General features: G+C 50.1%; 7 protein-coding genes across 7 annotated transcripts; 5 read left to right on the top strand and 2 right to left on the bottom strand.

Annotated features, from left to right (window-relative positions):
• Positions 1 to 990: 990 nt before the first annotated feature.
• On the top strand, positions 991 to 1,362 carry C8Q69DRAFT_510137 (putative heavy metal ion transporter; the record flags this gene model as incomplete). The annotated part of the gene is made up of 2 exons (XM_028633161.1): positions 991 to 1,078; positions 1,211 to 1,362. 2 exons carry the CDS (start codon positions 991 to 993, stop codon positions 1,360 to 1,362), a joined length of 240 nt encoding a protein of 79 aa, XP_028482157.1.
• A 727-nt stretch (positions 1,363 to 2,089) lies between these two features.
• Positions 2,090 to 4,850, bottom strand: C8Q69DRAFT_510136 (hypothetical protein; the record flags this gene model as incomplete). Its single annotated transcript, XM_028633160.1, has 4 exons — positions 2,090 to 4,132; positions 4,177 to 4,467; positions 4,534 to 4,653; positions 4,716 to 4,850. The coding sequence occupies 4 exons, from the start codon at positions 4,848 to 4,850 to the stop codon at positions 2,090 to 2,092; spliced, it is 2,589 nt and encodes an 862-aa protein (XP_028482156.1).
• Positions 4,851 to 5,450: 600 nt separating this feature from the next.
• Positions 5,451 to 5,929, top strand: C8Q69DRAFT_510135 (hypothetical protein; the record flags this gene model as incomplete). The annotated part of the gene is made up of 2 exons (XM_028633159.1): positions 5,451 to 5,764; positions 5,821 to 5,929. 2 exons carry the CDS (start codon positions 5,451 to 5,453, stop codon positions 5,927 to 5,929), a joined length of 423 nt encoding a protein of 140 aa, XP_028482155.1.
• A 657-nt stretch (positions 5,930 to 6,586) lies between these two features.
• C8Q69DRAFT_100525 (CHY zinc finger domain protein) lies at positions 6,587 to 9,111 on the top strand. The gene is made up of 3 exons (XM_028625003.1): positions 6,587 to 7,903; positions 7,952 to 8,316; positions 8,365 to 9,111. Exons 1-3 carry the CDS (start codon positions 6,656 to 6,658, stop codon positions 8,948 to 8,950), a joined length of 2,199 nt encoding a protein of 732 aa, XP_028482154.1. The 5' UTR covers positions 6,587 to 6,655; the 3' UTR covers positions 8,951 to 9,111.
• A 758-nt stretch (positions 9,112 to 9,869) lies between these two features.
• On the top strand, positions 9,870 to 13,353 carry C8Q69DRAFT_479476 (T-complex protein 11-domain-containing protein). The gene has a single exon (XM_028631448.1). The coding sequence runs from the start codon at positions 10,370 to 10,372 to the stop codon at positions 13,322 to 13,324; it is 2,955 nt and encodes a 984-aa protein (XP_028482153.1). The 5' UTR covers positions 9,870 to 10,369; the 3' UTR covers positions 13,325 to 13,353.
• Positions 13,354 to 13,672: 319 nt separating this feature from the next.
• Positions 13,673 to 15,485, top strand: C8Q69DRAFT_479475 (putative cytosolic iron-sulfur protein assembly protein 1). The gene has a single exon (XM_028631447.1). It carries the CDS (start codon positions 13,842 to 13,844, stop codon positions 15,252 to 15,254), a length of 1,413 nt encoding a protein of 470 aa, XP_028482152.1. The 5' UTR covers positions 13,673 to 13,841; the 3' UTR covers positions 15,255 to 15,485.
• Positions 15,486 to 15,495: 10 nt separating this feature from the next.
• Positions 15,496 to 17,999, bottom strand: C8Q69DRAFT_100493 (pheromone processing carboxypeptidase Kex1). Its single transcript, XM_028625002.1, has 3 exons — positions 17,591 to 17,999; positions 17,149 to 17,509; positions 15,496 to 17,089 (listed from the first exon to the last, which is right to left on the bottom strand). The coding sequence occupies exons 1-3, from the start codon at positions 17,764 to 17,766 to the stop codon at positions 15,737 to 15,739; spliced, it is 1,890 nt and encodes a 629-aa protein (XP_028482151.1). The 5' UTR covers positions 17,767 to 17,999; the 3' UTR covers positions 15,496 to 15,736.
• Positions 18,000 to 19,497: the final 1,498 nt, after the last annotated feature.

Below are 19,497 nucleotides of genomic sequence, written 5' to 3'. Positions count from 1 at the left end.
GTGTGTCTAGAAGATAGGGCCGCAGTGATGCGTATCTTCCAACAAGTTTTGCGGTCAAATCATTTTGACAACACGGTCCCTCAACAACTATACATTCTGCATCATGCCTTTTCGGCACTAGGGAGTTTTGGCATGACAAACTGTTGACTTGGATCGTCGGAGGTGCTAAAAGGGAATTTAGTAGAGCAGTTTGGTAAATTTACTCAGATGGTTCTATATGGAGACATTACATTCTTCACACAATAACCCAACTACATTCCTACAGAAGACAACGTAAGCAGCTAATGCTGAGACCCGAGCATAAACCGCATAAACCCCTCATAGTTAGTTAGTTAGTTAACCTCTCAATATTAATAATGGGCTACATAAACGGCTTTGATTATCGATCTGATACCCTAGTAAGAGGGGGGGGGGGGGGAAATAAAAATAACTAATCCAACAAAATCCGCCACAGGAGTAAATTCACTTAAGAGTTAGTAGTTAACTCCTCATGCCGATACAGGCACCAAATCCCTAATAATAATCAATCGTGGAGCGCGCGATTTTCGCGCCCGCTGCGGGGAGGATCACCAATGGCATCATCAAGCACAGTTGAAACGCCAGCGGTGTCGCAACTCGGTTTCGGAAGGGAAGAAAAAGGACAGAAAACAAAAGAGAGTAGATTAATTAACTAACTACTATATAAAGAACCTACCCCTGGGGAGGAACTACCATATTCGATGTCTTGTTGTTATAGGTATTTATCATTGTGTACTTATCTAGCCCCTCATTCTTCTTCTGCGGGTCCGTTCTCGTTCTTGTCTCGCGAAGAATAATAATAAGTAAGCAACGAACGAACGAACAAACGAACCTCACCTCTTCTGTGACATTAATAATATCACTGCGCCTCTCGTCTCTTCCGCAACTTAATTCCTCTACGAGTTCCAAGAACCGATTCACCGCATCCTCTTTTGAGAGTCCATAGAAACAAATATCAGTCATATCCCAACCATGTCGGAACATCAATACAAGTTCAACGTCTCGATGAGCTGCGGCGGCTGCTCGGGTGCTGTCGAGAGAGTCCTTAAGAAGTTGGACGGTGAGTGATAATATGATGCTTCTGCCTTCCTTCTCTCTCTCTCTCTCTCTCTCTCTCATCTCTCCCTCGCCCTCGCCCTCGCCCTCTCTGGTTCTGGTTCAGCTGCTGACGTCTGGATTTCCTTACTTGCAGGCGTCAAGTCCTTCGATGTTAGCCTGGAGAACCAGTCTGCTACCGTTATCACTGAACCCACGGTGTCCTATGACACTGTCTTAGCTTCGATCAAGAAGACTGGAAAGACTGTCAACAGCGGGGAAGCTGATGGTCAGCCTCAGAGTGTTTGAAGAGACGTCGGTCTCACATCTCTCGTCTGGAGAGAAGGGAATATAGATACTGGTGATATGTTAGGCCTTCCACTGAGGCTACGGATACAGGATGGAAAGATCGCGATGGTGCCCTGCTGCTTTGTCAGGCTAGGTGTGGACGCTACGACCCGTAATGAGCTGCACTCTTGATTACATGCTTTGAAGTCCAGAAATTGCACGCAGATTCATCTAGAACTGCAGCATTTTATAGTTTTTACCTCTAGAACAGGAATCGAATTCGTCGAAGATGACTCGTCTATCAATACTCGTGTCTACGGGCAGACACTGCCGGGAGGTTATGGTCATGCTTGTTGTCGGTAGTGATTATGTCCGTTGGCCAAAAGGTCCCAAGGCAGGGTCTCTGCAAAACAAAGATTCGACATGGTATCAAGCATGCAGCAGGGTATCTATCATTCGAGTAAACCTCCCACAAAAAAGAAAACAGAAGTTCAGCAGCCCGCTCCCAAATGCAATACTCCAAGTTTGTATGATACGTCGGATCCCTACCGCTGACATTTTGCAGTAGTATAAGGGAACGATCGAGGCCTTAGACCAGTCGTAAAAATAACACCTTTCCTCTATAGGTAGCTAAGAATAACGTGGGTCGACTCGTTCAAGGTAGACTGCCTGTGGTTGTTGTGCCGTTCGAAATGAGCGTTGTCGCAGGGGGACGTGTCTAGAGCAACTTGTCCAGTCAGATCATCCTTCACGAACCCAGGAAGTTCCGAGACGATCTAATCGCGAGGTCCTCTATACGAGGCAGGGCGTAACTGTACCGTGTAGAGTCTATGATAGCGCCACGCGAAGCGTCATATTGACTCACGACGGGTGCCGCATACCTACTGCGGCCAACAGGTATGCTATCCTGGAGAATCGGCATCTTCTCTCGGATGCGGTGCAGCCTCTCGGAACTCAGATCGATGGGAGCCTGCTGCGAAGAACGATTTGGATTCAATTGAGAGATCATCTCCCGACGTGGTCTGTGTTGTTCTCGACCAGGAACGATGGGAGAATATCTAGTCGGACGACTAGATACAGGCTCAACCTCCCGATTGGGCGCGGTGTCTCGGTGCGCCAACCTGTAAGAAGGCGCTAAAGGACCATGGATACTAACAGGCCGCACGAAGTCAGGCGAATAGATGTCATTTCTGTTCTGGCCATGGTCTAGACCGCGAGAAGTCGTAATTACTTCTGGCCGGCGCATAGTAGTACCTCGCAATTCTGTCTCTTCGAAGGATATCCTCCGGCTAGTATTGGGAGGTCCTTGGTCTATTTGATAGAGACGATCTGGTCGTGGATATGTATCCAAGGTGTTTAGTAACCTGTCCTGTCTGGGGCCGTAATTTGGCTGAGAAGTGGTCTGATTGGAGGACGCATTTAAACCATCTCGAGACAATGGGATAGTAATGTCCTGGCGGTTGACATATTCAGAGTCAGCATAGCGTACTACGTTGGCTCCAGGTAGTCGAGATGGTGGTGAGACTCTGCGAAGAGGGACCCTCTCCAGGCAACGCGGTGCTCGCTGATATCTTGTATCAGGACTCAAGTGCTGGCTGCGGGTCTGGCTATTGTAACCTGGAACTGCCCGGCGTCCAGAATCAGGCGACAGCAAGGAGATACAGGGAACAGGATCGGAAATATGGCCATCCACTCTAGAGGATCCAAAGCCGGATACATCGCGTGCAGGCTCCTGGCATTCAACTCGTCTCCGTTTTGGCATTACGTCCCTCATACTAGTGAGATCAATAATAGTGGATTCTCTCTCGTGGGGCCTGGATATTGAGGTTAGTGAAGAAGGCTGTATTGCATCTGAACGCCTTTTGATGGAACCGTAAATCCCGCCGTCTCCCGGACTCTTAACTGCGGAGGATGGAGATTGAGGGTCCTCGATGGAAGGTAGTGCCCTATCCTGTGGCTTCATTTCCAAGTTATCCCGATAGGGTATAATGGTCCCTGGTGGGCGCTGGGGTTGGCTCCTGGTTGGAAATGATGTGCCGCGACCATCAACGGAGAGTGGGACACTGGCAGACGGGAGAGGGTGAACATGTCGACTAGTGAAGGGACGCCGCTCTAATGCATTAGCATTTGGTGACAGCAAATCTCCATAGACCGGCCGCTCAGAGGCAGATAGTGGCCCTCCAACATAAGAGGAGCCTGAGTTGTGAACTGTTCGGACATGAGTATTAGCTTGATGATCCGCAAGGGCCTTCTCTCGATAACGAAATCTGGCCCGATTCCAGGCCTCGTAACGACTAAAGCCACGGCGGTCAATCCTGTCATTGCGTGATCTGGTCCTTTTTGGGGGTGCCGGGACAAATCGAAAACCAGGAGGGGCATCATCGTCAGCAAGATCCACGGGAGCCTCTCGGAGAGATCTGTCAGCGTAGTCCAATGGCTTGGTCTGCAACTCCCCGGCAGCGGTATTGCTTGAAAGTATTTCAATACTTGTGTCCCGGTCGTTGTATGCAGTCCCTGGGTCACTTTCTGCATCGCTGTCCTCGTCATCGGAAATTACAATGACTTCTCGAAAGACATCTTCTAGGACAGTCTTCCCGTTCTCATCATCACCTCTCCATTCTACCAGCTTTGCCAATGTAGGGTCTTCGACAAGGCTTCTAGCTTCTTGAAAAGATGTCTTCTTCAGGAGACGGTCATAATTCGTGTAGATATGTCTGATATGAGCAACCACCGCCAGCTGAGCACGGCGTGCAAGGGGCAGCTCGACTGCCGTACCAACCTTTCGTTGGCCCTACATAGAGTCAGTAACCGAAAAGTCTCAGTCGAGCGCAGTACCTTTTGAAATGCTGTCTTGATGATCTGATTCAGATCCTTTTCAGGTATGTTTGGAAACAGATCTCGAATCACATCCCTCGCTTCGGTATTGATTGTGGTCTGGGAGACTTCTGAGGCAGCTCGCATGTGGGACCTATGACTGGTAATGCCTTGGAAAGGCATCACTTTCCCGCTCGAGGTAAGGTACAGACCCAAGTCCATACAGACAGTCGCAACCACAGCACTGGGAAAGTGATACCCAATCCTGTGAACCTGTTGCGAGAGATTATGCATACGTTGATGGGGAGTGGTCTAGAATAAAGCGTCAGTCATGGTCCGGAGTTCGTAGGATCCAGGGACCGGCTGGAAAAAACAGACCGTGACAGCGAACACCTTGAGGCCATCTCTCCGACATATCTCTTTACAGGCATCTGTAAACTGAGGATTACCCGCAGGAATAAACGTATAGCCAGGAGGTGCTTGCGCTTCGAAGGAAATCTAAAGTCGTTAGAACACTGGGAGAAAACAGAAGATCAATAACGATCGGTGGCACAACATACAACGCTGCGAAGCTTCTTTTTCTCTTGAGTGACACTCTCCATGATAACCCTGTGTTTGCGACGTTTTAACCTAGCGAGTCTACTCGGAGGGCGCGTGGCATAGGCCGACGCAGCTCTTCGAAGTACCCGTGTCATGATTCCAGAAATGAACCTCGTAGTTCAAGATAAGAGAGACACTTCGCCTCTCTCAACGAGAGGCCCTTCAAGTAAATGGGAAATCATGAAAGGAGAAATGATTCTCGTCAAGAGCCTCCAGAGCTCTTAGAGCGAAGGCCTATTTGTTAGTAAGAAAGATTCCTACGGAAACGTGCGAAACTGAAGACAAAGCTGCTGAGCTTCGGTCAGAAAAGACCCAATAAGACGAGGCGGAGACAAGCTATGTAGTCCTAACGTTCTTCGGAGTCACGAAGAAAAGACAAGACCTGCGATGTTTCCCAGAACATGCCGCAGGTCAGAAAGCATCCAGGGTGTTGCTTGATGGAGGTGAGGGACAAGAGCCAGGCCGATGTCAGATGGCGGCCCAAAAGCGGTGGGCGGTGGGCGGTGGGCAGTGGGCAAGCTGTCACGCCCCGGGCGGAAACCACGCCCTGCCCGACTTAACTCCCCGCAGGCCTACTACGGAGCAGATCAAGAACATCGCCGATTCTCAGAAGCTGCTCCCTTGTCTAGCCTTCAAGTCTGGGGTTGAGATTCTCAAGGGAACTTCTGTTGAATTGTCACCAGTGGGCTCCAACAATGAACGGTGCCGCCCAGAAGCTCAAGACCGCTGCTCCCACCCAGCAGGCTATAGTTCTCGCATATCGTCAGCTCTATCGACAGGGCCTGAAGGTGCTCAACTACTCTACCCCTGCACGGCATGTGCTGCGTCGGATCCTGCGGACGTCTTTCCGATCAGCTTCCCGTGATGAATTCGACCCCAACCGGGTTGCAAATACCTTACAATTTCTCCAGCGCGCTGCAGACTCTAGGGGCTTGGAACACAAGATCGTGAAGAATCTGATTATGGTCAGATACTGGGAGCAACCCCAGGTAAAGAAAGATGCAAGAGTGTGAGTAATAAGCATATAGATGTCGGAAGAAGGTGTTTCTCTGACAACTTTCGCAGGTTCAAAAACCAAGATGTGAACGATATCTTTCTTCGAAGAAGCTCTAACGCTCATTTCAATTCGACTCTAATGCTTCTAAACGAGAGCTTAGGAACATGTCTTCGATAGGTTACACGATGATGAAGAGAGTGACCTATTTCACACTTGGCGCTGGCGAGAGCAGACGATTAGAAGGTCCATCTTTGGATCGGACTCCGAGAGGATCTCGTAGCGTATCTATGGGTCCTGATACACCGAGGTAGACTTTACCAGATGTATTGGAGATATACAGGATTTATTCTCCTGTTTACGTTCGTTCCAGACAACATCTCGGAAGGAACAGCACGGGCTCCGTGCAGCATCTACACATGACCAGGTTTCAAAGCCAGGTTCTCCTCCCAGTTTCGACAGACCTTACGGCACTTAACATATCTTCTAGGAGGCATCGACCAACGAAGCTGATTATATCAGATGGGGGTTACTCTTAAGATCAGTTGAATAACCGTCTGGGTGGTGAGGCCGCGGAGGCAGCCTGATCTTTGTCACATCGTAGCCCACAAGGCCACAGATAATGAAGCATACAATCAGAAATTAATGGATCAAAGATATCATCAAGTTCATATTTTATCCTTAATAACATGTTACATCTTAATTAAACCCGTGTCCATGTGTTGTTCTCACGATGTACAAGACTTGGTCTGAGACCAAAAGCGGAAGTCACATGCCTAGGATGCCCGACAAGACGTCACATGCGCCCGCTGTGTCAGCGAACAGAGACAAGAGCGGTCTTCTTCGCTTTGGCCTGCTCGCTTCTCATTCTGGACAATATCACTATCTATAACATCACGGCCCCCAATGAGTGGGTTTATTTCGTCTTTGCTCATCGACCCTGTCTTCCGACAAGCTCGTCGCCTTTCTCGTCGGGCGAGCTCGGATCATCCGCCCTCCTCGATCGACCATCCCTCAGTTCAACACGCGAGCGCTCCTAATAGTATTTCATGGCCTTCATCATTTGGAAACAACTACGATACTACCACCACATACTCTCGAGCGCGTACCGGACGGCGAATCAGTTCAACATCTCTCGACCCTACTATCGATCCTACTATCGACCGGACCCTACTACCGTCGATGTCCCCCACTATCGGCCGCCGACAAGGAGTCATTGATGGACGCGGAGACAATGGACACCCCGATACAGGGAATGTCATAGCCCCACGACATTATGAAGACAGTTACACAGACTCCGCAGTACAACGATCGAGGCGTGCTGGTGATATACAGTCGAACCGGACTTCTCTCGAAACAGGCAACCGTATTTCTGGGGAGTCACGGACACCCACGCAACGTTTGGGCTGGGACGGGAAAGGAAAGTCCGCGTTACCAGAGGATGATGGGATGGGCCATCTGCGAATGAAGATCCATGCTATCAGAGATCAAGATATCCCGAGTTCCGAGAAGGCACGTTTGATTCTCAATCTAATGACGGAGGATTACCGTTCCTCTAAGGCCGGCTTCAACAATATACCACGCTCTCCATCAAGTCTTCCAAGTGTCGATCGTCCTTGGACTCCTGCTTCTCACCGAAGCCTGCAGTCCTTCGATCAGCTATCCTTGACACCAGCCTCGACAGTGTCTAATCCGTCCGCGGACAATCCTTATAACTTGACGGCCGAAGATCTGGATCCTACTTTTGTGCCAAGTGACCAGAAATATGAATCTAAAGAGGCGGAGCAGACAGTTTCTGGGAGAGATGTCGACGGCGAGCCTGAAGCAGCCTGTCTCGGCTGTCGTCATTATAAGAGAAACGTGAAGTTGCAATGCTATACATGCAAGCGGTGGTACACCTGTCGATTCTGCCATGATGAAGCAGAGGACCATGCACTGGATCGTCGAAAGACCGAAAACATGCTCTGCATGTTCTGTGGATGCCCCCAACCTGCTTCACAGTCCTGCATGTGGTGCGGTGAACAGGCTGCTTTGTACTACTGCTCCATCTGCAAGCTATGGGATAACGACGAGGAAAAGAGTATATATCATTGCAACGACTGTGGAATCTGTCGTATAGGGCAAGGTCTTGGGAAGGACTTTTTTCATTGCAAGGTAAGGCCGGAAAGCTGTCAAACATATCATTGACTGACTTTCGTCTAGACCTGCAGCGTTTGTATGCCAATATCCATTGAGAATACGCACCGCTGCATTGAGCGTTCAACGCAGTGTGACTGTCCTCTATGTGGTGATTATATGTTCACCTCGCCTGAGACTGTTGTTTTCATGCGGTGTGGTCACAGCATACATCAAAAGTGTTTCTCAGAATACTCCAAGACATCATACCGTTGCCCGATATGCAGCAAGACTATAACAAATATGGAATCCCAATTCAGGAACCTTGACCGTACCATCGCCGCTCAGCCAATGCCCCCAGAATACAAGGACACAAAAGCCTTGATCTACTGTAATGATTGCAGTATAAAATCTGCTGTGCCTTACCATTGGTTGGGGCTCAAGTGTGACCTGTAAGTCTCCGGCGTGCTTTCCTGAGCATACGAGCTAACCAAAACAAGGTGCGAGTCATATAACACTGTGCAGATACAGTTGCTGACTGGCAGCGAGTCCGACGACGCCTCACACGGCCATGTTGATGAACACACACGCCCTTCGCCATCAGTTCAAACGGCCAACGGCAGTGAACAAAACAGTTCTGTTCAGCTCGGAATGACGCCCCAGGAAAATCCATCTCTACTGCCTACTTCATCCTCTGCCAGTCACAACACTGAAATTCCGCAGCTTTTGCGACAGTCTCGGGGCCGCAGGCCCATCTCTCCTGTCATAAGTAACTATTTTGGTTTACCCACCGAGAGAGAGCCGACCAAGTCATCCTCGAAACCCTCAATTCCAGAAAATGAAAGTTGCGATGACGGAGACGGTCTCAATTTTTGGGGGGCCACGAGCCTTGTATCCAAATATACGTTCATCGGAAGCGACACGGAATCTACCGATGGCGAGGCCGAGACAGTAGAGGACCACCAAGGTAGTGCAGGACACACCGGAGAGGAGAGCCAGGAAGAAGAAGAGGAGGAAGAAGAAGAGGACGAGGAGGACGAGGATGATGACGACAGTGACAGCATCGTACTATTTGGGCATCGTTGAAACTTTTTTACTCGAAGCAAGCAAGATGCTATCTTGGCTTAATTCACTTTCCTCTCCTACGCCACATTTTCCCTTGTGTCAGGGACTATTCTCGCCGCACTCTGAGCGGTTCTCAGGGCTTCGGTGCAAGCACCTAAGGGAACAACGGTCCTTCCTCAGAGACCATGTGACAGAAAAGAAAAAGCTGTCCTGTCCTGTCTGTGTGAAGCTGCTTTCTAGCCCTGAATGGGGGACATGAACGAAATTCACCCTGCTGCCTCGTTGGATAAAAATATGCGTCATACGCAAAACTGCTGGGCAGGACGGGCAGCCTGTTGGAAGTATGCCCGAGAAAGAATGGAGCTTTTCTTCTTGGGTCGTGTCAGAATATAACCTGCCTCAGAAGGCGTTCGAGCGCGCTTGTACGTCTTACCTGCGAGTATCTTTTGAGGCCTTTCCCGGTGCTATAGCGCACATGACTGGAGTACTTGACAGGGAGTCCTTGAACATGTCACCTAGCCAGATTGGGAAGTTGCGATATCAGCACCAGGAGAGATCCAATCTATGTCACATCAGACTGATACCAATACGAGTCAGCTTCGTAGATTAAGGTGCGTGGCGGGACGAGATCTCCTATTAATAGAACTAGCAAAGATTCTTAAGTGCTCTTTCCTACATGAAACAAGTAAAGTAGTTAGGTGCCAGAAGGAGATATTCTTCTAGAAGAGTATGTGGTTATTCAACAGTCCCGGCCTCGAGGGCATATACAGATGTGGAGGGTCAACATGTCTGGGCATTCTGGGGCTATTGATTATCAGCCGGGTGGCTCGTGCTTCTGTCACTATCTGACGTTATCAATCCATCCTGCTCTAAAATCATCTATTCTCTAGCTTCTTAGAGTATAGAAAGGACTACTAGATAGCTACCATACTGTAGTTAGACTGGCTTCTTCCTGCCGTGACTAAGCTGCGGATGCCCGCTCGTGACGTTTGGCCCTGCGACTTGCCACAAGCCGGACGGAAGCGGACTTCACTGTTTGATGACGCTTGGGCGCTTCGTTTGCCCCCCTTCTTCTTCTCTTCTTCTTCTTCTTGACAATCCTTTCGTTGATCCTTTATTTACCTATGCTATATATCTTGTTTCTCAGCAGCCTAGCCTTCTTTTGTCGGGCTGCCTATCTTTGATGAAACTGCGTGCAGATCACCTGTTGTCTGACTTTCGTCAGCTGAAACAACCCACCGCTAACAAGCCCCAGCCTGAACGCCTGGATCTGTCTCATCTCTAGAGGAAGGCCGCGGCAATCCTACGCGACTTCTCCTTGAGCATCGACAACGCTATCCTTAATTGTCCGCATTTCCCTTTCCATTCGTATCTATATTTCTCCAGTTGTGTTTTCTTTTCTCGACATATCCCTGAGGCCAGATTCACTACATCCCAGACATGATCCGTCGTAATTCCGATCTTGAGCTCCAGTTACCCGATGCAGGACCGGAACCCCCGGTGAATGACTCAGATAAGGAAGATATCGAGATGCTATCCGACAATCAGACGAACTCGCTATCATTACCGCCTCACATCGCTGCCCGGTTCTACAGAAAATCGAACGGCGTGAGACGGTCTTCTACTGTGTCATCGCGTCGCAGTTCCATATCATCCATCCATTCCCATCATTCAAATGTCTCCGCCCACGGCGGACCACAGAGCGATCACCTTGCACAACATCTGCGGCGGGCATCCATTATCGAGACGCGCAAGGCGAGACTCGCAGACAGGGCCGCGCACGCGGAGAAGGTTCGACTTCGAGCGGCGCTGGCGAAGGCTGCTACCAGAAACCTGCAGAGAGAGGAGAGAGCGTTGGCCGCACAGCAGGCTCGGGAACGTCTGCTCGCGGAAATCACGGCGAAGTGCGAAGAGGAAGTGAGACGGGCAAAGCAGAAGGCGGAGGATAACAAGGAGAAGAGAGCTGCTGAGCATGCCCGACTGCGCCTCGAGATGGCCGAGAAGTTCGCAGAAACTGAAAAGAGACGCTTGAATTACCAGCAGAATCAGCGTCGACGCCGTACCAGTAGCTTGCCCAGCATGGAAGACAAGAAGCCCGTCAGGGACGCAGTTAAATCCCTTACTCCGGAATCTGCGGCCAGAAGAATTCAGAAGGCATGGCGGAGGCACCACGCGAAGGTAGTTATGGAGAGCTTCCGCGCACTTGATCTCTCCCTGGAGCGCATCCGCACCATGTCGTTCGAAGAAGTAGGCTCGTTACTTGCCGAGCAGAGTGTTTTGGATACGATGGCAAAGGTCCTTCGACTGTGTGGGCTGCAAGATATGGAAAGCGGTACAATGGGCGAACGAGGTGCTGTTCGTACTTTTCTCAGCAGCTACTTGATCTTGACACACCCTACGCAGGTCTTGAGCAGTAACGGAGAGCAGGAGCAAGACCTGATTGCAAAGGCGCGGGACTTGCTAGTTGCTTTCGAGCAATTGACCACACAGCTGTCGTCGGATTGTTGTTCTCTTCAGTCCCTTTCTACCGAACTCCAAGCGTTATCCGAGTCATATAACGTATTCTTCTCTGCTTTCCACTCCTGGAAAGCGCGTGACTCTACCGTGTTGATTGAGATCATGCTTGCTCAATTTATCGAACTGGAACTAATCTGGCAGACGGTGAAGGATGACCGTGCCGGTGGAGCAGCAGACGAGTACCAACAAGGCATCAGGCAGAATCAGATCCTCTTGCTCGCCAGATTGAAGCGTTTGGCAGGCCCGGATCGTGCGATGCAGATGGTCAGGGATGCTTTGAAGAAGGCGAAGCGAGAAAAGAAGCGAGCTGCATCCTCCACGCAAGCCATTCCACGTTCTGCTGAAGTTGCATCGTCTTCGGTTCTCCCGGAGAGCGTTGCGTCTCCCCTCAGTGAGAGCTTCAACAATGTTGATGGTACTGTATTGCAAGAGCTGGACAAGCAGAGAATTTCCCCTCATGAGCGCTTCACTAGAGCGCTGACTGCTCTACCCGAAAATCGGGCCCTCGTACATGAACTGTTGGTCAATAAGGAGTACAAGATCGAACAAGAACCCTACACGGAGCCGCGGAAGCAGATCATGAAGCATATGTGCGATATGATGAGGCAGGATGTAGAAGCAGGTCTAGGTGTTAACTGGATAGTTGCAATGGCTACTGTCATACAAGACAGACTCTTGCGCTCTCTCAGGGCAGGAAATTCATTGCACGTTCTGATCAGCGAGGTCCTCGACCCGAAGCTCGTCGAAAACCAGTGCAAGGCCGGTACCTTTTCATACGACGCATTCTTTGATTTCATGAGCACTATATTGCCCAAGCTATGTGCTCCTTACCGAGACCCCGAAGTCAAAGCTTTCGCAGAGGACAAGTCAGGGGACGCAATCGATCGGCTCGCGCGGTTGATGGGTATTATCGACCTTCTATCTCTGGATCACACTAATTTCATGATCCGGGCAGCGGCTCCCCAGCTTATTCAGGAAGCTCCGGGTTATGAGCAGAGGACGTTTGAGAGGGGTCTCCAGGACGGTTCGATAAGTCTGCAGAAGACCCGACGATTTTGGCGAATCAACCGGGCAGCTGTCGTCGAGGAGATGAAGAAGCGTGATCCTGAGAATGTCAATCCTACTGCCGTGCCTCCAGCTTCGAGAATCTACACTCAAGGACTCGTTGATTTGGTTTTCAGCAATGCTGCTGTGTCACCGGAGCTCATCCCGGAGACATTGGACCTTGACCGCGAGCGGTTGGAGAGACTTCACGCCAGCGCTTTCAGGATCGTTGGGACAGCCTCGATCCTGTTGACAGCGAAGAACCTCCTGAAACGTGATGCCCGGTCTCAGTGGAAGACGGAGGCCGATCGTATCGTCTCACTTGAGTTTACTGAAGCCAAGCCGGATCGCGTGCAATCGATCCTCGAGTCAACGCACCCGATGCCGGCGACAGCCAGGTCACAGCTGGCCGGCACCATCAAGCGTGTCCTTGCGCCTGTCGCTGCCGCGTCAGCAGCCTCTGCTTCTTGTCAACAGCGAGCATCTGTCGAAATTATGTCCGAGCAGAGTGCTAGTTCCAGCGATCGGCCCACTTCGTCTGCTGGTGAACCGGAAGCTTCTACGACGTACTTTTCCGACCCGGTAGCACGTCTAATCCTTTCGCGTCTGCGGGCGCACGTATTTGCACGCTTGAGTGCGTCGAGCGCGAATGAGAGGGTGAAAGCCACCTCGACTGCCAGCCAAAGCCTGGCTGCAGCGGGAATGCCTGAATTTGTGAACGAGGTTGGCAAATTAGTTGATGAGCTCGAGAAAGTCAAAGAAGTTGATTGGCTTTGCCATGGCACGTTCTATGAACGGGTTATCAACGAAGGCATTTCTCAGGCGCAGAGTTGAACGCGATTCTTGATTTTTTTTTTTTTTTTGATCATTTTCATTTTCGGGCTGCATGTTCTTCTGGACGGATTGGGTTATATATGCGGTTCGGTCCCTGGGGGAAGAAGGATGGGGAACTGAAGGACGGGTAATCGAGTATAGATACGTAGATGGGTTCATGCTAGTTCCCTCGCGATTTGTGTTCGTTTCGGTTTAAATGCATAATGGCTTTTTTCCATGGCTTCTAAGTTCCCGGTCCCTTTTGAAAGCCACGGTCTTGATCAGTAGTTCCAACCACGTATGTTATGTGAACGTTAACTCTGGGTTTGTATGTAGTATGTGCTATAAATCGATAAGTTAGCGCCTCCTTATCAATCATCGATCAATTACTAACCCCGCAACAACCACCAAACTTTCCACCCGACCTGCACAAGGTCACGCAAGAACCAAAACCACACACACTCACACATACATAGGGTGTTCAAAACCCCCCTCTCCCTCTCTCCAGACATAATTCAATTCAATTACAATTCTTATCATGGCCGGGCGCAAACCCGCCTCGATATCGCATCTCGCCGATCTCACCCCTCCATCGACGGAACGATGCTGGTTAACCTCACCTCACCCCACGCAACCCATCGTCGCGACATGCAGCTCCGACAAGACGGTGCGAGTATACTCGCTAACAAATTTCCATCTCCTCTCTACGATATCAGGCGGCCATAAGCGCAGCGTCCGCAGCTGTGCGTGGAAACCGCTCGTGAAGGGCGAGAGTGTTCTCGCGACAGGTAGCTTTGACGCAACAGTGGGGATTTGGAGACGGTGGGATAATTATGGTCGGAATGCGGATGGGGTGGAGGAAGAGCAGGAAGAGGAGGGTTGGAGGTTCAGCGCCCCTGGGGCAAATGGATCGGGAAGCGATAACGAAGACGAAGATGAAGAGTGGCGCTTTGCGGTCCTGTTAGATGGACATGATAGCGAAGTCAAGTCCGTATCGTGGTCGCCTTCGGGGACGCTCCTGGCTACATGCTCGCGGGATAAATCGATATGGATCTGGGAGGATCTGGACGATGGGGATAATAACTTCGAGACAGTGGCGGTCATGCAGGAGCATTCGGGGGATGTGAAGTGCGTTTCGTGGCATCCGGTCGAGGAATGTCTTGCTAGTGCGAGTTATGATGATACGATCAGATTGTGGAGGGAGGATATTGATGATTGGGGCCAGGTGGCGTGTTTGAGAGGTCATGGTGGTACGGTTTGGTATATTGATTGGGAAGGAGTTGAGAATGGACCATCTGCAACGAACACATCAGGAGAAGAAGAAGGAGAATATGAATCGAAACTCCGCAGATGGAAAGAACACCATGCACTATCTGGACCACGGCTCGTCTCCTGCTCTGATGATCGCACAGTCCGTATCTGGCGCAGACAGCCGAAAGAGCAGCGTTCAGCCGGCTCCGAAATCCCTAGCATCATTCGCCCAACTGGCCTCGACGAGACATGGTATGAAGAGAGCGTACTCCCGAAAGCGCACGAGCTATCGATCTACACCGTCGCATGGAGCAAGCGGAGTGGTCTCGTCGCATCCACCGGCGCGGACGGTAGGATTGTTGTATACGAGGAACGATTCGTTCCTGCGGACAGCACAACCACTGTTCCTACTACTACTGCTTCCTCTGAAGACACACAACCAATGGAAATCGAAAGTGAAACCCCCCAGAATACATCTTCTATCGACCCCACTCTCCGAACAGAGTGGACCGTCCTCGCCACGATCGAGGCCGCACATGGTATCTACGAAGTCAACCATATCTGCTGGGCAAAGCGTCCGCGCCGTCAACAGGGCGAGGAGGTGCTCAATACTTCTTCTTCCTCTGCTGCTGCGGAAGAGGAGATTCTGATCACAACGGCAGATGATGGAAGTGTCAAAGTGTGGGTTGTTCAGAGGTAGAGCTCTATATCATGTATCATTAATTTGGAACAAGAAAAAAGTGCATGCATTTTATATTATATATCTTCCGTCTTTTCTCTTTTACGTCATGTGGATGGCTCTTCTGGTATCGTCATGTTATCTACATATATTGCATATAGAGGGAAAGGAGAGGAATTGAGGGAGGGGGAAATATATATCATATTTTGATTTAGATATTGATTGACTCAGTGACGGGATTATGATCGCAAACTCTGATTGAATTCTGCAAATTGGAAATTTAATCTATTGCTAACCGCCGTGTCCTACCAGTGACTGGTATCAAGTAAGAGAATAAGTAGTCTATATTTCATGTCTCAGAGTACCGCGCCGTGATAGTAGTAAATGCTCCCGATGAAAAGTCGACATATATACAAAAATAGAACAGATCGACACCAAAAAACCGAATGCTTATAAGATCAAGGGTAGCGTTGTATTAAAACGACTACCTCTCGATTCTCCTTCTAAGATGCCTTGTGCGGTGCTGAAGTGCCTGTGGCACCATTACGGCGCGCAGCGGCTTCGTCCTCGCTGTCTTCAGCTCCTACGGAGAAACGATCCTGGTCTGTCCTCGGAGTAGACAACTGGTCGAGCGTGGTCTCGTCAAAATCGCCCGCTTCGATGTCTGTACCATTGCTTCTGCTACGGAAGCGTTCCAATGCCGAGGCCGTACTCCTGCGGCCCCTCTGTCGGACCTCGCGGTAGCCCCGGCGGTTGCGGCGACTGCGCCAGATGAAATAACCCCAGACAGAAACACCGATAATGACAATGACGAGGGCTGTCTCGCCTGATTTAGCATACGCTTTCCACGTCGCTTCCTTTAGCCTCTCCTTCTCCTTTTCTTCCGCCGTCGTACTGTTCGGTTGGCCTCCGACGGAGGTTTGAGGCAATTTCTCGCCGTCGATGCGAGAATCAGCAGGAGTACCACCAATGCTGGCGATGTCGACCTTCATAAATCGATCAAGCATGTCACGGGTCCGGCGAGGAAAATCGAACGGCACCATGTGGCTTGCGTTGTAGAAGAGCACATATGTCAGATTCCTTGCCTGCTGATATAGACCGGCCGGTTCTCCCTCAAATGTCCAGTCACGTCTCGGTGCCCAAATCCCGGGGGACAGCTCAAATCCAGAGCCGCCACCCCACTTCATGTTATGAATCAACTGTTCGGTGCCCAGGTGATTGCAGATCAGGTCTTTGTCTCCACTAAAGAGAAGGATGGGGACGCCCGATTCAAGAATATCCGGAAGGAGGTCAATGGCTGGTAGCGAATGCTTCGCACGGAATGAACTGCTGACCGCGCCCGAGCATTCTTCCCAGCCAGTCTTCTTGTCCGGGTTGATGTTCAACGCTTTGACAACTTCTGGCTGGCGCAGATACGGCTTGACATTTACCAGATCTGGAGGCCAATTCATTCCACATGACGGGTACTCGTCACGCAGACGGACATCGTACATATTATAGCACTGCCCACCATTATCCGCCGTCAATCTCAAGAGTTCCTGCAGAACCTCCTCGCATTTACCGTTATCGACATGCTCGGTTCCGCCTGGAGCGGTCAGAGTAGATATGCATGCAGATTGCAACGCCTCTAGATTATTCGCCTTCTGGCTGCCGGTCTGAACAATGCCCTCCTTGTATGCGAACTCGAGGTAGGACGGGTATTGGTCCGCTGGAGATACCCAGCCGTTTCCGATGAGTAGACCACGGACATTCCACTTCGCCTTGCCACTCGCAGCTGCGTCCTTGTTCCGTTCAAGTATATGCTTGGTAATATACGGGATATGCTGACCGGCGTATGACTCTCCTGCAATGTAAATCTGCAGAATCAGTTCAGTTAGCCAGCACGTCATGACCTCCGACAAAAATATTCACATACATCATCGTTCTCATATTCCGGAAACAATTGAAACCAGTTGGTCAGGAAGGTGATGAACTGAGCACCCATTTCATCCAACTCGTGCAGGAAACTGTTCGTATTGACATAACTGAAGCCAGTTCCGACCGGCTGATCGACGAAGAGGAGATTCGCGAATTCATCCCACGATCCATTATTATACTCCAATGTATGGTCATCCTTCAATCTATAGGGTCCAACTTCCATCAAAGCTCCATCTAGAGAGCTGCATCCCGGACCGCCATTGAGCCAGATCACCGTCCGTTGTCTGTTGGCGATATGTCGGTTCTGGAAATGCCAGAAGAATAGGTGTCCGTTATGTTCCTGATCAACCTCGATATGTCTTAACACACAAGATGTCAGCGCTATCCGGCAACAAGATCCTCCCGGAGACAAGAAGTCTCCTCCGTAGTGATTGACTTACCCAGCATGCATTTTCAGGAGCGGCCCATCCGGTGCTCCTGGAAGCGAGGGGACATAATAATCTGAAGCTGACTTCGCCGTAACCGTCAGAGGACAGCTGAGGAACAGTAGCGATAGCCATGATGACAGAGCAGCCACAGTGCCCTTTCGGCCTCTCCATGGAGAAGTCGAGAACATCCCGGCAACAGAGGACACGATATAATTAATTATTGGAGGGAAACGAAGGGACCACGAATAGCGGGAATGCGTCCTTCGAGGGACGCCCGTTTGTGCGCTCAAAGTATCATGGATATCCGCGATGAACCGGGGGATTCGCCGTACCAGGGAACCAGGCCAGACGGGGAGATGTCGTGTACCTCCGCAAGGGGGCGTTGGCGTTACGGAAGTCGACAAGAGCCAAGGAGGCGGTGAGAAAGAAAGAAAGAAAGAGACCAGAAAGAGGGGAGACAGATCTCTGTTCCACGAAGAGAATGATTAGAGTATTATTAGCGGTGGAGTGGAAGAGGGAGTGAGGGAGTGACAATGATAGTTATGCCCCCAAAAAGATACATGGCCCTTCGGAGGCTGTAGCGTCAGCTGTCTCGACCCTCCACTCTGCGGCGATGTATCTGTAATACCGCCCTGGACGGCATGGCGTGCTGGTTTATGCACTGGAAAATGGTAGTCTGGCAGCAAAAGGAGGGTAATATAACGGTAACGGGAGTGTCCGCTGGGTCTTGCTCATCTCACTAGTTTCCCAGTGGCGATAACTTAGTACTACTAATTAAGTAGTTAGTTCCAAATAGAATCACATCAGATAACCTTCCAGAACATTATTATATATACCAACTCTGTGCTCTGTATTACTTTGCATAGCCAGTCACCAACTGCCATGCTAACTATTATTATATTCTTACAACTCTTACCTGGCCCCCAATCCCCATGTAACAGTGCCAGCTGTTACTTATTACTCCCTCCATACACATTCACCTGTTACAGGCTAAGAGGTCTTCGCCCCGGGGGTCAAATAACAGCTGACGACGCCTTTCTCCACGGCAGATCGAGATATGAAAAAGCTAAGACTATCAGGGCTTTTTTTTCTTCGCGAATAAAGCCATCGTGGAAAAAAAGATGAAACACCAGAACAGCAACAAGCTTTATGGGGGAAAGACCTCGCTGTGGCAGTAGCCTAGTTTGGTGGCCAGACTCTAGAGCCCCTTGTTGGTCCTTGGAAATCCTATCAAATTATCAATTAGATCATCGAGGCTCAAACCTCAGACCTAGTTACTCTAAGACTCTAGTAACTAAGGTACCTAACTAACTACATCGTGCGCAGATCCTCCGCGCGCGGACTAGAGCATGTTACAGGGAGTGAGGCTTGGAAGGTTGACGTTCTACGAGCACGAAATACGCTAGGTCCTATTTATACTCTTCTACTGTTGTGATAGGACACAGGGTCGCATGATCAATATGACCTTTCCTGGTATCCTGTTCGAGCCGCTGAAAGAGCCTTGATGGTGAGTTTAGAAATGCTAAGAACTCCTGTTTCATAGTAAAAAGCCACCACCCAGGCAGGCTAGAGTCTGGAATAAAATTACAGGAGATTAAGCTTTTTGTTTTTTTGTAGATTAGAGCGAGCTGAGCAGGTCTAGGTTCTGGTGTCTTTGCGCCGACAGGCCTGGTTTAGGTATCGGCTAGACCTCTATACTCCCTGGTTGCCGTTTTCTATTCTATCTGTTTTCGTTTTACACCTCGTTATATCATCACTTTTTACACACATTTCAGTCAAGTCGAGGGAGAATGTTTCTTCTCCCATGTGGCTTTTTTGGGGGATTAACCTAGCACTATTGATGCGCATAGGGTGCGAGTCCGCTGCCGGTAGACATAAACCGTGACTCGGATCTCACGCGCCTTTGATTGCTGCCTTTT

This window comes from Paecilomyces variotii (genome assembly GCF_004022145.1).
Source record: "Paecilomyces variotii strain CBS 101075 chromosome Unknown C8Q69scaffold_13, whole genome shotgun sequence".
Lineage (NCBI taxonomy): Eukaryota > Fungi > Ascomycota > Eurotiomycetes > Eurotiales > Thermoascaceae > Paecilomyces > Paecilomyces variotii.
The sequence above is the reverse complement of the archived record's forward strand: the minus strand, read 5'-3'. Positions and strand labels throughout refer to the sequence as shown.

What these genes read in the sequence shown, in the direction of transcription:
- C8Q69DRAFT_479475 (XM_028631447.1), top strand. Translation starts at nt 13,842, where the DNA reads ATGGCCGGGCGCAAACCCGCCTCGATATCGCATCTCGCCGATCTCACC.
- C8Q69DRAFT_479476 (XM_028631448.1), top strand. Translation starts at nt 10,370, where the DNA reads ATGATCCGTCGTAATTCCGATCTTGAGCTCCAGTTACCCGATGCAGGA.
- C8Q69DRAFT_100525 (XM_028625003.1), top strand. Translation starts at nt 6,656, where the DNA reads ATGAGTGGGTTTATTTCGTCTTTGCTCATCGACCCTGTCTTCCGACAA. An exon ending in AGGACTTTTTTCATTGCAAG is followed by an intron (nt 7,904 to 7,951) that starts GTAAGGCCGGAA and finishes ACTTTCGTCTAG; the next exon opens with ACCTGCAGCGTTTGTATGCC. An exon ending in TTGGGGCTCAAGTGTGACCT is followed by an intron (nt 8,317 to 8,364) that starts GTAAGTCTCCGG and finishes AACCAAAACAAG; the next exon opens with GTGCGAGTCATATAACACTG.
- C8Q69DRAFT_100493 (XM_028625002.1), bottom strand. Translation starts at nt 17,766, where the DNA reads ATGTTCTCGACTTCTCCATGGAGAGGCCGAAAGGGCACTGTGGCTGCT. An exon ending in CTCCTGAAAATGCATGCTGG is followed by an intron (nt 17,510 to 17,590) that starts GTAAGTCAATCA and finishes TTGTGTGTTAAG; the next exon opens with ACATATCGAGGTTGATCAGG. An exon ending in CGGAATATGAGAACGATGAT is followed by an intron (nt 17,090 to 17,148) that starts GTATGTGAATAT and finishes CTGATTCTGCAG; the next exon opens with ATTTACATTGCAGGAGAGTC.